Genomic DNA, 16,052 nt, shown 5'->3' with positions numbered 1-16,052 from the left:
ATTTGTGGCAAGAATCTATAATGTCCTCTAGAAGTCTACTCCACTTCAGTCTGGGTGTTCCTTGCTGACAGCTCTTATCCTGGCATTTTCCCACCCTTTTCACTTAAATTTTACCTTTTAACTGGGACAGCATGTCTATAATCTCTTAGGGGTTGATGTACAGGCTTTGGCCACATGGATATGGCTGAGGCAGGAGAACTATAAGTTCAAGGCCAGGGTTGGGTTTGATCCTCAGTACCACATAAAATAAACAAAATAAAGGTATTGTGTTCATCTACAACTAAAAAAAAAAAAAAGTTCAAGGCCAGCCTGGGCAACTTAAACCCTGTCTCAAGATAAAAAATTTAAAAAAGCTAGGGCTATAACCTCTGTGGTAGAGTGTCCCCAGGGTTCAATCTCCATTGCCCCCCTCCCCGCCAAAAATTACCAAAACTGTGACCTAGTTACCTGATTTTCTTTTTTTGGGGGGGTAGGGTGGAGTGGGTATTGAACCCAGGGGCTTCACCACCAAGCTACACCCCCAGCCCTCTTTATTTTTTGAGACAGGGTTTCACTAAGTTGCTTAGGACCTTGCTAAGTTGCTGAGATTGGCCTTGAACTTGTGATCCTCCTGCCTTAGCTTCCTGAGTCATAAGAATTACAGGTGTGTGCCACCATGCTGGGCTCAGGAAAAGTTTTTATTGCTTTGTGAGGACCAAAATAAATAGAATGGCTGTTGACTAAGAGCAGAGTTGGTCAGGTCTGGTTTTGAGACCTGTGCTCGGTGACCTTGAACTCTGTTCTACAGCACAGTAGACAAGCCACAGAAGCCTGTCTCCTCAAATGAAAAGTGGGAACCATCATAGCAGCTGATGCTCATGGGCTGTTGTGTGGAACAAGCAGACACTGCTTGTGGTGACTTGAGGGGGTGCTGGGGTTGGTGTCTCCAGTGGTTATCTATGTTTTGAGATATGAGAGCTTGTGTCCACCTTGAGCTTCTCTCTGTGCACTCAGGGTGAGTGTAAACTAGACTACCCTTTCTGAAGTGGGGCAGGTAGTTTGGCAGCATGAATTATATTTTGGTTCAGTAATTCCATAAGCTAAGAATTTATCCTAAAAGAGATAAGGAAGGGTGTGCTGTAGTCCTTGTTCATGAGGGAAAAATAAAACAAAACAAAAAATCTGGGAATCATTTTCATGTCTATTAGAAAATCGGTACCTGAATGTATAAACATTCATTTCATCTTTAAATGTTATATTCCTCTAGTGGCCTCCTCTGGACTTATAGAACTGAGGAAAAGAGGTCAGGAGAGCCATACAGGGTACAGATGATACATTGTTAAGTGAAAGAAACAAGTATCAAAACAGCAAGAATAGCATGGGGTTAGGGGTTATAGTTGCCAGTTTTTTTTTGTTGTTGTTGTTGTTGTTTGTTTGTTTTTTGTTTGAAGTGGGTTACTGGGGATTGAATTTAAGGCCTGGAGCATGTTAGGCAAGTGTTCTACCACTGAGCTATATACCCAGCTCTTTTTAATTTTTTTTTTTTTTTGAAGTTTTTTTTTTTTTTAAGATAGAGACAGAGAGAGAGAGAGAGAGAGAGAGAGAGAGAGATACACAGAGAGAATTTCAACATTTATTTTTTAGTTCTCGGCGGACACAACATCCTTGTTCGTATGTGGTGCTGAGGATCGAACCCTGGGTCGCACGCATGCCAGGCGAGCGCCCTACCGCTTGAGCCACATCCCCAGCCCTCTTTTTAATTTTTTAAAAATTTTATTGAGACTGTGTCAAGTTGCCCAGGATGTCCTTGAACTTGTGATTCCCCTGTGTCAGCCACCTCCTCAACCTCAGTAGCTGGGACTTCAGGCATATACCACCATACCTGGTTTTTTTTTTTTTTATGATGTTGTTTTTTAAAGGTCTATAAATGTACAGAGGGCAAGGACAGTCAGTCAGAGCTGACAGGGGTTGATGTACAGGCTTTGGCCACATGGATATTTGGATCCTGACACTGCATGACCCTGAGCAAGTTGCAGAACTGCCTCCCAGTGCCTCAGTTTCCTCAACTGAAAAGTGGAGCAACAATATCAGGGATGCTGGATTAGGGTTTTCAGACAAAGTTGCACTATGTTGCCCAGGCTGGACTTGAAATTCTGGGCTCAAGAGATCCTCTTGCGGGGCTGGGGATGTGGCTCAAGTGGTAGCGTGCTTACCTAGCATGTTTGAGGCACTGGGTTCGATTCTCAGCACCACATAAAAATAAAATATAGATATTGTGTCCACCTAAAAAACTAATAAAATTTTTTTAAAAAGAGAGAGATCCTCTTGTTTCAGCCTCCTGAGTAGCTGAGACTGTCAGCATATGCCTTTGTGTCCCCTCCCCCTTTTTGTTACAAGGGATTGCCCTGGGGAGGAGTGCTTAACTACTGAGCCATATCCCCAGCCTTATTATTATTATTTTTATTTTATTTACTTGTAGATGGACACAATACCTTTGTTTTATTTATTTATTTTTATGTGGTACTGAGGATCAAACCCAGTGCCTCACATGTGCTAGGCAAGTGTTTTACCACTGAGCAACAAACTGAGCCCCTATTATTTTATTTTGAGACAGTGTCTAGCTAAGTTGCTTAGGGCTTCAGTAAGTTGGCTTTGAACTTGCAATCCTCCGGCCTCAGCCTCCCAAGCTGTTAGGATTACAGGATTGCACTACCGTGTTGGGTTTTGTACCTGGTTTTGAATTTTAATTTTTTAAATAAAGATTTATTGCTGTTGGAAAATTTGAAAACAGATTGTTTAAAACTGCAGAGGCTGTGGTGTGGCTCCATGGTAGTGTGCGTGTTTAGCATATATGAAGCCCTGGGTTCTATCTCCAGTACCAAAAAAATATAAAATAAAAAAATACCTTCAGGTAATAAGGGTGATCCTAGTTTTAAGATATTATCGCATCACAAAAATGAGAAGTACTGAATATTGCTGAATTGTGCACTTAAAAATTATTAAAGGTGCCAGGCGTGGTAGCCCATGTTTCTAAGCCCAGCGATGCAGGAGGATGGAAAGTTTGAGGGAGGCCGGCCGGCTTCAGCAAATTAGTGAGGTTCTAAGCAACTTAGTGAGATTCTGTCTCAAAATAAAAGTTAAATAAAGGGCTGGGGATGTGGTTCAGTGCTAAACTGCCTCTAGGATCAATACCCAGTATCAAGTTAAAGCCAGGGGGTGTAGCTCAATAGTAGAGGCACTTGCCTAGCATATACGGGGCCCTAAGAAAATAGGTTAAAATGCTAAATTTTATGTGTATTTCACTGCAATATAAAAAACCCACTACCACCACCATCATCATCATCAAAACAATTATCACCACCAAAAAGAAAAAGGAACCACAAGAACATTAGGCAAAGACACAGTTCCGAGGGTGTTGCGGGACTGTTAGTGGGTCTGTTAAATCCTTCGATGGCCCCTTTCCTCCGTTGTCGCTCGTGAGCTGTAAACTCTCATAGGTTGCCTCCTGGCATTCACGCACGGCCGGCCCGAGTCTGAGCCGCGGGTTCTAGCACAGCCCGGCAGCTTGCTACGGGCGTGACCTTGACGGGACCGGGTTCGGAACCTCAGTTTCCCGGACCCTGAGCGGCAATGACAGCTCGGCCGACCCCGCCCAGCGGTCCGGGATTGGCTCGCGCAGGATTCCCTCCGGAGGCGGGACCAGGCCCCAACCCGGAAATGCGGCCCGGGACGCGGGCGGGGCCCCGTGGGACGCGGCGCGCGACGGCGGACGCGGCCAATGAGTGCGGGCGGTGGCGGCGGCGCGGCGGAAGTCCCGCTCGGCGTCGCGCGGGGGCGGGGTGGCGCCGGGGGCGGCGGGCGGCGGGGCGGGCGCAGGATGAGGGCGGCCATTGCTGGGGCTCCGTCGCGGGGAGGAGGACGCTGAGCAGGCGCCGAGCCGCGCAGCACTGCGGGGGAGGTGCCCGCGCCGACGCGGGGCCGATGGCCAGGACCACCAGCCAGCTGGTGAGCGCGCTGCGGGGGACGGGGTGCGCCGGCCCGTTATCCGCGAACTCGGCTGCCTCCGGGTCTGACGAGGCGGCCCGGTTTCGCGGCCGGGCGGCGCCTCACCTGCGGCCAGGCGGCGGGCCGGGCCGCTGGCTCCGGCCGGGCGCCTCTCGGCCGCCGCGGGGAGCGCGGGCCTCGGCTGCGGTAGGCGCCGGGCGGCCAGGGGCGCTGACAGGCGCGGAGGGCGGGGGAGGCCGGGAGGTGTCACCCGAGCGGGCGGGGTGGAAGTGCCTGGAAAGTTTGTTTTCGCCTCCTCGCAGTCTGAAGCCGAGCCTCTGGGCTTACCTTGCGGTCCTGTCCGCGGAGGAGCGGTTCTGGGCCTTCACCTGGGACGGGGTTCCAGGAAGCAGAGGGTGCGGGATCCTGCCCTAAACGCCTGATGCTCGCGGTTAGATTCCAAAATCCTAATTGGGGTGGTCTGGGACGCTCTGCTCTCAGCCGTGGCATTTGGGTGCTCATTCTGCTCATGGCTTTGCTCACGAAGGTGGGAAGCCCCGGGAGGCCGGGCTCAGAGGCACCGCCAAGGGGGAGTGTGAGCTTGACAGGGAGGAGGAATTTTAGGGGGAAAAAAAAACAACCACTTGTTGGGTGAAATGTGGAGAAATGTTTCTGTGTTTTTACTATGTTGGTAAAAGTATCCTTAGTGTTTTTGTATTTTCCCTCTGTTCAGTCTTGGAGTGTTGAGACTGTGATTAAGTATGTTTACCTTGTATGCGATGTGAAGTGGGTCATGGGAGAATGTCAGAGAGCTAGCAAAACTTGGTTCAAAGGCAAATTTATGGCTCAGTGGTAGAGCGCTTTCTAGCCTGCTCACGAGGCCCTGGGTTCGATTCCCAGTTTGACAGAATAAAAGGAAAAAAAATCCCTTAATTGAATGAAGACCTAAGAAGTTTACTTGGCCTCTTATCTTCCAGAATGAAGCTTTGTAATAACGGATCTTAATGTTTTGGGAGGATCATGAGCCCTTTTGACAATTTGAGGGAAGGTATGGGGTCTCTGAGACAGAGAGCTCTCCCTGCGCTGAATTGGGAGAACTTCAGGTTACAGTCTTCTGTTGTAGAGACGAATGATGATGAATCCAAAGTCTAGAAAAGGGGGACCTGTCTGGTGGAGGAAAATGATGAAAGGAAAAAAGAATGTCTTTGACTTTGCAACACATGTTATACCCTGAGGTGTCTGGGCTAGGGGGCAAAAAACATTTAGGCTGCTGGCATGCCTCAGTGGAGGCTCTGGCGACATTCATCCTGGACATTTATAAAGCGAACTTTCACTCAGTGATGCTGTGTGAAAGGTGTGTATTTGATGATGTCTGTGGGAAAAAGAAAAGAGTATATTTTCTCATGGCCTTGACACTTCCACTTGATGGAATTGGAGTTCACCATTTGCTTTTCTTCAGGCAGCTTTTTTAGTGCAAAACACTGGAAACCCAGGGAGCAGAAAAAAATTACAGAATAGCGGATAGACTTCTGTAATAAGGAATTGAGAGAATCTAGGCTTTGCACCTTTGTCAGCTAGAGTCCCCCACATGCATGTGTGTGAGAATATGCCAAATTTCCTTTAAGTAATGGCAGAAATGGCCCCGATATTGCATTTATATCCAAGGACAGATAGAGGTGAATAGTTAGAGTGAGTTTTGTATCTCTATGTTAGGGTGGCAGGGCAGGTTCTGTATGAGAAGACCCAGGTCCAACCTAACTTTCTCAACAGAGGGAGAAACAGTATGAGCTGTCAAGATGGAAAATGGCTTACCCGAGTCTGGCACTATTGTGGATCAAAGGATGTAAGTCTTTATTGAGCCCTTACTTGAAGGCAGACACTTTGCTGTGTACTTCATTCATATCATGTTGTGAGGTAGATATTGTTCCTATTTTAAGTTTGGTGGAACTGAAGTGAGAGAGGTTAAGTACTTGCCTCATAAATAGTCAAGTGCAATTTGGTAGAGACTCCACTGTCACCTTGCCCCACATGAGGAGTCCCTAAGTGAGGGTCTGCCAGGCACCTCAACCCAGCACCTGGTTGTAAGGAATTCCTTGGTGCTGCTGCCCAGGGTGTCTTCCCTGAGGGTTAAACCTGAGTGTCTTGCTGTGCTGTGGCAGGAGGAATGTCTTCATATGGAGGAGAACACACATATTTCTCTGGGCAGATGGCTGTACTCTGTGACCCCTGGGGCCTGTTTCAGCTGTGTGCTGTCAGAAAGCAGCTGTTTGGAAGGAAGCTGTGCTTCATCCTCGTTGAGGGGTGAGGCTCTGCTGGGGTGAGGCTTAGAACCCTCCTGTTGGAAAAAAGAAACGTGCAACAGTGTTGTTAAAGGGAGAGTTGGGGTTTGGGCAGAGCAACTTCCTGCATGCTCTGGGTGCTCTGTCTTTTGCAAGGGTGTTGCATCTGTGGGGGAAGGTGGTGGGAAAGGCAGAGCGCATTGAAAGAAGTGGCTTCTGATTGTCACACTCCTTTGTGGGTGGGTAGCTTCTCCTCACATGGCCCATCTGGTGTGGAGCATGATGTATTTCTGTCTCCAGTGACTCCCCAATAGCAGTTACCAAGTTGGTAATGTGGGGTCCCCATTACTAATAAGGGGTGGAAGTAATTACTTGGTCTGCTCTCTGATGTGCCAGTTTAAGATAAAGATCATAGCAGCCTCCTGCAGTGATGGGGCCTGAAAGAAGCTTCAGGCTTCTAGTCAGGTCTTGGCCTTTGGGCTGCCTGCAGCATGGTTTTAGGGAGGAGGAACAGGTGACTTCTAGACACGTGTCAGCCTTTTCAGTGTGTCCTTGTCCTTTGGTTCAGGGTTGGGGTGCTCCTGGACAGCTGACTGACTCCAGTGATGAGCTGGAAAGTGCTGCAGAAAGGAAGGGCAAGAGTGATCAGCCCTGTCTGTGATGATAAGTTTGGAGAAGAATGGTCCTGTTATGTACTTCCCCCATTCTGTGGAATGCCCTTGGGCAGAATCCTGTATGGTTTTTAGTTCTGTGAGGAGAACAAGTTGCTTCCAAGGAGCACTGGGTGCAGCAGGTGTGAGGCCAAGGCCACGTGGGTATGCTCCAGACCCACCCGTTGATGACAGGTGGTTATGGGGTATTTAGTGCAGTTGTTTTGAAGGCAGGTTCAAAGGACAGTGCATAGGGGAGGAAGTGCTGGTGTGGAAAGTAAGTTTTGGACATGTATCATTGAGGTCTTCTCACTTGTGCATTCTTCTGTGACCGGATCACACCCTTCACATGTTCAGTGTGACGGCAGGCTCTTTTACTTGAATATTGCCAACAGGTTCAGTATTCAGTCTCTAGTTAGATCACAGGTAGAGTGCATTTTCTCAGGGTCATGAGGAATGTGTTCTTTTTGAGAGGAGAGAGGCCTGTTTGGGTCCTTGATGGCTGTGGGTTCTATTTCTCTACCTGACCTTGATTGCATTTATATAGTTGTTTAAAATCTTGTTTTCACTGTTTTAGTCTGAAAAATTTCCTGGCATTTAAACTGAAAGTTTATCCCAAGAGATTTCCAAGCTTTGAATGTGCTAAGAGAGATATTCAGTTCCTTATAAAGGAACTTCAAATCTTTATCAGAGCATCTATTCAGGGTTATGTTTAAATAGTGGGATTACTTAGGGACTAACAAAAGCTGGTTGCTGGTGCTGCAGATTCTGTGTATGGAGAACATGGGCAAGCCTCTCACAGCCCACAACTGAGAGTGAGTGTGTGGTTTTTACCTGGAGATTTGCCAAGGGGCCTGATGAAGGTGGGTGTGTGGTTCTGGATGGCCTGCTGACTTCATTTCACAGACCAGATTGGTGCCCTCTGGGCTGGGGGACAGACCTAGTCTGTTTCAAGTCAGCTTGCTGCCTGCAGGAAATCGAAGTATGTGAAGAGTGGTTTGAAGGTCTCTCTAAGTTGCCTAAGCTGGCCTCAAGGATCTTGGTTCTGGAGGTGCAGGTCTTTTGTACAGACTTGGGGGTGACCTGTGGTAGGTCTGCCCACTCAAGAGAAGGCTGGTGCCTCAGTGGGGCTTTGTTCAGAATTCATTCAGTTAAAGGTGTAATTTTTAAAAAATAATTTAAAAAATAATTTTAATAAATTTTTTAGTTGTAGTTGGACACAATACCTTTATTTTATTGTGGTGCTGAGGATTGAACCCAGTATCTCGCATGGGGGGCTAGGCGAGTGCTCTACTGCTGAACCACAACCTCAGCCTCAAGGTGTAATTTTTATGTAGTGAATTTGTTGTGAAAATCCTGTTCTTTGGCTCATTCTTCTCTTTGGGAACTGACTTTACTTCAGTAGGAAGGAGTTGTGGCTCCAAGGGACAGTTTCTTGTTAGAGAAAGCTAGTAAGATTTTCAGAGACTTGAAACTACCTGACATTCTCACCAAGTGCTTGACCTACAGTGGAAATTTTGTGGGGAAAGGGGATTGTGCTGTCTCTTCAATTCTCCTTTCTTATTTTCAGGAGGCTGGGCTTGGGAGGAGAGGGCCTTCATGGCCATTGGACGTTCAGGACCTTGTTCTGGAGCCCAAGTCTTAGGTGTGGTGCCCTTCACTGAGTCAAAAGGGGTCCTTAGTGCTGCAGGCTTGGTTTTAGTGCAGCCAGGGCTGCTGTTCCTCCAGGGAAGGCATGATACATGTAGACTTTTCCCCCCACGTCTGGCATTTCCCTTTCCTTCTTATTTCCCCTTTTCCTGGTGAGGGAACACTCCAAGGACTTGCTGGTTGGGTCCCCAGGTGCCAGCACTCCTTATCCCACTCCTGCCCCATCCCCTCCTCTCCTGACCTGTCACCTTCCTCCTAGAAAGGGCCCTGCTTCAGAAGCCTAGTTGTGGTCCTTTTTCCAGCCTGCATGCCCAGGATAATGTCCAGGACGTTTGTAGCTGCCTCATTCTTGGTGGCTTTTGTCTTCTTCAGGCTCTTCCTCTTTGCCTAAAGAAATTCCCCTCTGTGGAACCTCCCCACCTCATGGTTATAAGCTTTGTCTGAGCAGTCTGCTTTGTGGTGGCCACCCCTTCTTCAGGCTTTGGGTCTGTACTAGATTCTGTTTTGAGTTTCATATCTGCTCTTCTAAAACAGGCTTTGGACTTGTTGTGGCCTTGGCTTTTGGAGCCTGGCCTCTTTGCTCCTTTGCTGGCATTCTTCTCATGGATATACCTGTGCATCCTGTGGTGTATTATTCCCATGCCAGTTTGTCTCACTGTTTTTGCTTTTGGTTGTTTTTTCTTGCAGTACTGGGGATTGAACCCAGGGTGCTCAACCATTGAACCACATCCCCAACACACACTTCCCGCACTATATTCATTTGGAGACAGGGTCTCTCTAAGTTGCCTAGGCTGGCCTCAAACTTCAAAACCTCCTGAGTCACTGAGATTACAGGCAAGTGTCACCACCCTTGGTGTAAAGAATAAATGTTAATACATAAGCCAAAGTCTATAATTTATTCAAAACCCTCTAGTTTTTAACATAATGTCCTTTTACTGTTCCAGGAGTTCATCCAGAACACACTGCTTTTAGTCCTTATGCCTTCTTAGGCCCTTCTTGCTGTGACAGTTTTTCAGACATTCATTTGTTTTTTGATGACCTTGAGAGAGAGAGAGAGTGTGTGTGTGTGTGTGTGTGTGTGTGTGTGTGTGTGTGTGTGTTTTGAATCCAGGGGCATGTTCCACTTGAGTTTCATCCCTAGTCCTTTTTCAAATTTTAAAAAATTTGAGACAGGGTTTTATAAGTTGGTTAGGTTGGCCTTGAACTTTAAATCCTCCTGTCTCAGCCTCTTGGGTCACTAAGGTTACAAGCTTGTGCCACCATATCTGGCATAATTGATAGTTTTGAAGATACTGATCAGCTACTATAGAATGTTCCCCTATTGGGATTTAACAGTGTTTTTCTCATAAATTGGGGTGTGGGTTTTTGAGAGGAGGGGCAAAAACGTTAAGAGTCATTTTCTTTTACTTTTTTGGGGGGTACTGGGGATTGAACTCAGGGGTACTTGACCACTGAGCCACATCCCCAGCCCTATTTTGTATTTTTTATTTAGAGACAGGGTCTCATTGGGTTGCTGAGCACATTGCTTTTACTGAGGCTGGCTTTGAACTCAACATCCTCCTGACTCAGCCTCCTGAGTTGCTGGGATTACAGGCCTGCACCACTGCCCCTGGCTATACTTTTTAACTTGAGACAGGGTTTTGCTGAATTACCCAGGTTGGCCTTGAATTTATGATCCTTCTGCCTCAGTCTCCTGAGTTGCTGGGGATACAGGCATGTGTCATCACACCCAGCTGAGATAACTAGGTTTTTTTTTTTTGCACAACTGAGTGATAGAATATTGAAATTCAAAATTAAAAGTAACCTAAATCTCAATTTCAGGATGATACCTTCCAACTGTCTTTGCAACGAGAGGGGTTTAGTTCTTGGCTCTCTGACTGAGGATGGATCTCTTGTGTGGGGAAAGTTGGCAATGGGCCAGTTGTACCCAACTTGTTCCCTATGAGCCTGTCTAGTGTGGCTGTTCTGACATTAGGCTGTGTGCCCTTTGTGAGCAGTGCTTCCAGTATGACTTTTGGGATTGAGAGGGATGTATTTTCTGCCCTGAACATTAGCACACAGGCAAATGATGCTTGCCTGAGGAGTGTCTACACAAGTCTTTGTAGCTTCTTTTGCACAAGTGAAGAGTGACTTGGTAGCCTGGGCCTGTAATTTGAAAGCTGCAGCTTGGGGGAACTGAGGCTGATAACTCAATCCTGAGGTCTACACTAGATGACTAGCACCTCTCCATCATCTGTATTTTTAAATTTCTATTCATCAAGACCTACCTGAACATGAAATGTTACCTTTCAAAGCCTTTGACCACCAAATGCTGGATTAAAATTTTGTATTGAACACTCAATGTTGTGAGCTTGGACAGATGTGGTGGCAGATGAGGCCTGTGTGGACCATTGTCTTCACATGGCCATACCCTAAGTTCCAAACCTGTAGAAGAGCCTTATCCCTCCTGGTGCATTGGAACATGGTCTGTAATCCCATTGACTCAGGAGTCTGAGGCAGGAGGAACTCAAGTTCAAGGCCAGTTTTAAAAATTTAGCTAGACCCTGTCTCAAAAAAATAAAAAGGGCTAGGGATGTAGCTCAGTGGTAAAGCACCCCTGGGTTTGAACCCAAGTACCTCCCCCCCCCAAAAAAAAAAAAAAAGAAAGAAAGAAAAGAAAAAGAAAAAAGGCTTGTCTCAGAGGTACCATTCTAAGGCAGCTACCCACCCACAGGAGGACTGTTTTCCCTGAAGATCCTAAGGATGGGAAACCTGGAAGACCTTCTTTTCTGAAGCTGTTTTTCTTTTTTGGTAGAAGGGCTACTTCTGGTGGTCTCTGCTACTTTGGGCAATGTCTGAGAGGGCTGTCACCGGGCCTTGACTTTGCTCTAATTTCTAAGATGGTCTGTGGTGACAAGGGGCATGTGCTTCATGGGTAGGTGCAGACACCTTCAGAGTCACAGCTATTCCCCCCAAGATGGTTGTGCAGTTTGTGATCCTGGGTGGTGGGGGTATCTTAGCACTCAGCACCCTGAGTAGTCCTACTTGTTTCAGGGTTTCTGGGTATGCACCCATGCTGATGTTCAATGAGCGGATACTTAGTGACAGACACTCCACCATCATAAGTGGGGACAGGCAGCTGGGCACAGTGATGCACGCCTATAATCCCAGTTTGGGAGGCTGAGGTAAGAGGTTTGCAGATTCAAAGCCAGCCTCAGCAATTTAGCGAGACTATAAGAAGCAACCTAGTGAGACCCTGTCTCAAAATAAATAAGTAAATAAGGGGCTGCAGATGTGACTCAGTGGTTAAGCACCCCTGGATTCAGTCCCTGGTACAAAAAAAAAAAAAAAAATGGGGACAGGCTACATTGGACATCAGAGCCAGAATGTGTTGATACTAGCTGACACAACTAGTGTCCCATGGACCTTCTCTGGCAAATGATGAGGTTTGTCCAAAGACAAACCAGTCTTTGGGAGGATTGTCTGAGCACTGGCTTTGCTCAGCATTTCTTAGGAAGGCTTGCTTTGCAGAACCACAGCAGCCAGATTCTGGGGAAGCTGGTACCTTAGAAACTAATAAAGTATGATAAATGCTCATTCCTAGGCAGCTGTTGGTGCTGACTTCCTTCTTTGAGGTGAGCACTTACTTGTTCTGCATCTGCTGCCAATGGGCTATGACTAATTTTGGACCCAGGCTGAGAGGAGATGCTGTTCCCTCTGTTGCACCATCTCCAAAGAGCACAGCATTTACTGAGCACTTTTTCCATTGTCAACTCATTTTTTTTCTTCTTGCTGTTTGGTATTTTTCTTTCATGAGGTTGTGGTTTTTTTTTTTTTTTTTCTTTCTTTTGTACCGGGGATTGAATTTAGGGGCACTCAACCACTGAGCCACATCCCTAGCCCTATTTTGTATTTTATTTAGAGACAGGGTCTCATTGAGTTGCTTAGTGCCTCGCTGTTGCTGAGGCTGGCTTTGAACTTTCGATCCTCCAGCCTTAACCTCCTGAGCTGCTGGGATTATAGGTATGCGCCACTGCACCTGGCTTTCATGAGTTTTTTTATTGGTCAAAATTATAGTCTTCTACTGATTGTATATACATGCTGGTTATTATCAGATATACAATTTTAAAATATGCATCTAAATATAGATTTTGTGAGTGCATTTTATTCTCATTCCAAAAAAAAACAAAATATGATGTAAATGGTGCTGTTTTTGGTTTTAAGCATTAGCAGACTCTCCTGTGCAGATGCTGCTGGCACTGAACACTGTGTCTGGGGCAGAAGGTTGAGGAAGACTGGTGGGTAGTTTAGGAGAAGCGTTATGAACAGAATGTGCTCAGTGTTCCAGGCCTGAAGAAATAGTTTTTTGGGGGGGCTGGGGGGCAGTACCAGGGATTGCACCCAGGGCACTGAACCATGGAGCCACACTCCCAACCCTTTTTATTGTTTATTTTGAGACAGGGTCTCGCTAAATTGCTTAGGGCCTCACTAAATTGTTGAGACTAGCCTTGAACTTGGAATCCTCCTTCACCAGCCTCCCAGGTCACTGGGATTACAGGCATGTGCCACCATGCCAGGCTAACCTGAAGAAATTCTTGGGTAAAAAAGTCTGTGTCTACTCAGGAGGATGCAGCAGAAGGATCACAGGTTTGATATCATCCTGGGCAACTTAATGAGACTCTGTCTTTAAAAAAAAAAATTGGGGAATATAGCTCAGTGGTTAAGCCCCCCTGGGCTCAACACCCAGTACTGCAAAAGGCAAAGCCTGTGTCTTGCAGCTTGGGGGATAGCCTGCATGGCATTTCTGTGCTTCTGTGAGCCTTGCCAACCAGAAGGGAAGCAGTCAAGAACTTGGTCATTCCAGGTGGTTTCCAAGGGGCAGGGGTGGTGTCCTGCCAGGAGAGGTGGCCAGTCTTCATGTGTCTTCTCCAAAGGCATGTACAGGAAGGACCTGGGCCCTACGGTAAACCCAGGAGGTAGACAGGGAGGCCAGGAAGGAGGGAGGGCAAGGTCTAGTTGCCTGAGCAGGGAAATAGCCAAGAGTGGAGGAAATTCCCAGTAGAAAATGCTATTTTGCACCTGCTAGGATGACCAGGCAGGCTCTACTTGCCTGCTACATCTGATTTTTGCATGGAGATTGGGTTTGTTTCCAAACTCTGGGACCTTTGGACAATACAAGCCAAAGAAGTTGCTGGTATTAAGAAATTTTATATTAGATTTTTTTCCTTTTGAGCATTTTCTTTTCCTTTAAAAGCCCTACATTCTTCAAATTGTTGTTGAATATTGATGCTGAGTCAAGTTTTTAATGATCTGGGATGTTTTCAGATCCTGTAAGTTTGTGTGAAGCTATCAAGATAGCTTCTAAATGAAGTGTTTTTTTTTTTAATTATTATTTATTTATTTATTTGGTACCAGGGATTGAATCCAGGGATGCTTAACCATTTAGCCACATCCCCAGCCCTTTTAATATTTTATTTTGAGAAGGGTATCACTAAGTTAATTAGGGTCTTGCTAAATTGCTGAGGCTGGCTTTGAACTTTCCATCCTTCTACCTCAGCCTCCCAAGTCAGTAGGATTACAGGTGGGTGCCACCATGCCCAGCCAAACGAAATCAGTTTTATTTATTTTTTATTATATTTTTTTAATATTTTATTTACATTTTAGTTTTCGGCAGACACAACATCTTTGTATGTGGTGCTGAGGATCGAACCCGGGCCGCACCCATGCCAGGGGAGTGCGCCACCGCTTGAGCCACATCCCCGGCCCCACGAAATCAGTTTTAAAATAAACTTTATTTTGGAATACTTAAGAGTTCCCATAATAACCCTACCCAGATTCTCCTAGAGTTAACACCTTACAAAACCATAGCACATCTGTCAATAGTAAGATGCTAACACAGGACTGCACTGTTTTTTTTTTTTTTTTTGTTTTTTTTTTTTGAACTAGGGATTGAACTCAGGAGTACCACTAAACCACATCCATATCCACAGCCATTTTCATTTTTTATTTTGAGAGGGGTCTTTCTGAATTGCTGAGACTGGTTCTGAATTTGTGTTTACCCTACCTCAGACTCCTGAGCCACTGGGATTACGTGTGTGCATCACTATGCCTGAAGACCACACTTTTAAAAAAAATTTTTTTTTGGTGGGGGTAGTGGGGATTGAATTCAGGGGCACTTGACCACTGAGCCACATCTCCTACCCTATTTTGTATTTTATTCAGAGACAGGGTCTCACTGAGTTGCTTAGCACCTTACTGTTTCTGAGATGGGCATCAAACTTGCAATCCTCTTGCCTCAGCCTTCCAAGCCTCTGGGATTACAGGTGTGGACTACCGCACCTGGTTAAATTTTTTTTTTTTTTTTTTAGTTGTAGATGGATACAATACCTTTATTTTATTTATTTACTTTTATGTGGTGCTGAGGATCCAGCCCACTGCCTCGCATACTACTGAGTTACAACCCCAGACCGTGGACCACACTATTGAATGAACTACAGACCTATTTGGGATTTTAGCAGTAATCCCCCACTGCCCCACCTCAATGTCCTTTTTCTATTCTAGATCTTGCCCAGCATGTCACATTCTATTTATTGTCACATCTCCTCTGATCTCTGACCTTCCTTATTTTTTTATGGCTTTGACATTTTTTCCCCATATTTCTATACTGGAGATTGAGCCCAGGTCCTTGTACATGTTGGGCAAGTGCTTTACCACTGTACTGCATCCCAGCTCTTTAAAATGTTTATCTGGAGACAAGGGTGCCTGAACTTGAGATTTTTTTTTTTTTTTTTAAGAGAGAGTGAGAGAGGAGAGAGAGAGAATTTTTTTTTATTGGTTGTTCATAACATTACAAAGCTCTTGACATATCATATTTCATACATTAGATTAAAGTGGGTTATGAACCCCCAATTTTACCCCAAATGCAGATTGCAGAATCACGTCGGTTACACATCCACAATTTTACATAATGCCCTATTAGTAATTGTTGTATTCTGCTACCTTTCCTATCCCCTACTATCCCCCCTCCCCTCCCCTCCCATTTTCTCTCTCTACCCCATCTACTGTAATTCATTTCTCTCCTTGTTTATTTTCCCATTCCCCTCACAACCTCTTATATGTAATTTTGTATAGCAATGAGGGTCTCCCTTCATTTCCATGCAATTTCCCTTTTCTCTCCCTTTCCCTCCCATCTCATGTCTCTGTTTAATGTTACTCTTTTCTTCCTACTCTTCCTCCCTGCTCTGTTCATAGTTGCTCTCATTATATCAAAGAAGACATTTGGTATTGGTTTTTTAGGGATTGGCTAGCTTCACTAAGCATAATCTGCTCTAGTGCCATCCATTTCCCTGCAAATTCTATGATTTTGTCATTTTTTATTGCTGCATAGTACTCCATTGTGTATAGATGCCACATTTTTTTTTATCCATTCATCTATTGAAGGGCATCTGGGTTGGTTCCACAGTCTAGCTATTGTGAATTGTGCTGCTATGAACATCGATGTGGCAGTATCCCTGTAGCATGCTCTTTTAAG

General features: G+C 45.7%; 1 protein-coding gene across 3 annotated transcripts in view; it reads left to right on the top strand.

Moving 5' to 3' along the window:
- The first annotated feature begins 3,821 nt into the window (after positions 1-3,821).
- The window catches only part of PDPK1 (3-phosphoinositide dependent protein kinase 1), a 72,282-nt gene continuing 60,051 nt past the window's right edge, over positions 3,822-16,052 (top strand). For all 3 annotated transcript variants that reach the window (XM_081297148.1, XM_081297150.1, XM_081297149.1), the window contains exon 1: positions 3,822-3,984. In XM_081297148.1, coding sequence (XP_081153274.1) covers positions 3,961-3,984 — 24 coding nt within the window. In that variant the 5' untranslated portion in view covers positions 3,822-3,960. The remainder of the gene's footprint in view (positions 3,985-16,052) is intronic.

The sequence above is a fragment of the Spermophilus citellus genome (assembly GCF_964194105.1).
Source record: "Spermophilus citellus genome assembly, chromosome: 6".
NCBI lineage: Eukaryota > Metazoa > Chordata > Mammalia > Rodentia > Sciuridae > Spermophilus > Spermophilus citellus.
This window is presented reverse-complemented; position numbering and strand designations above follow the sequence as displayed.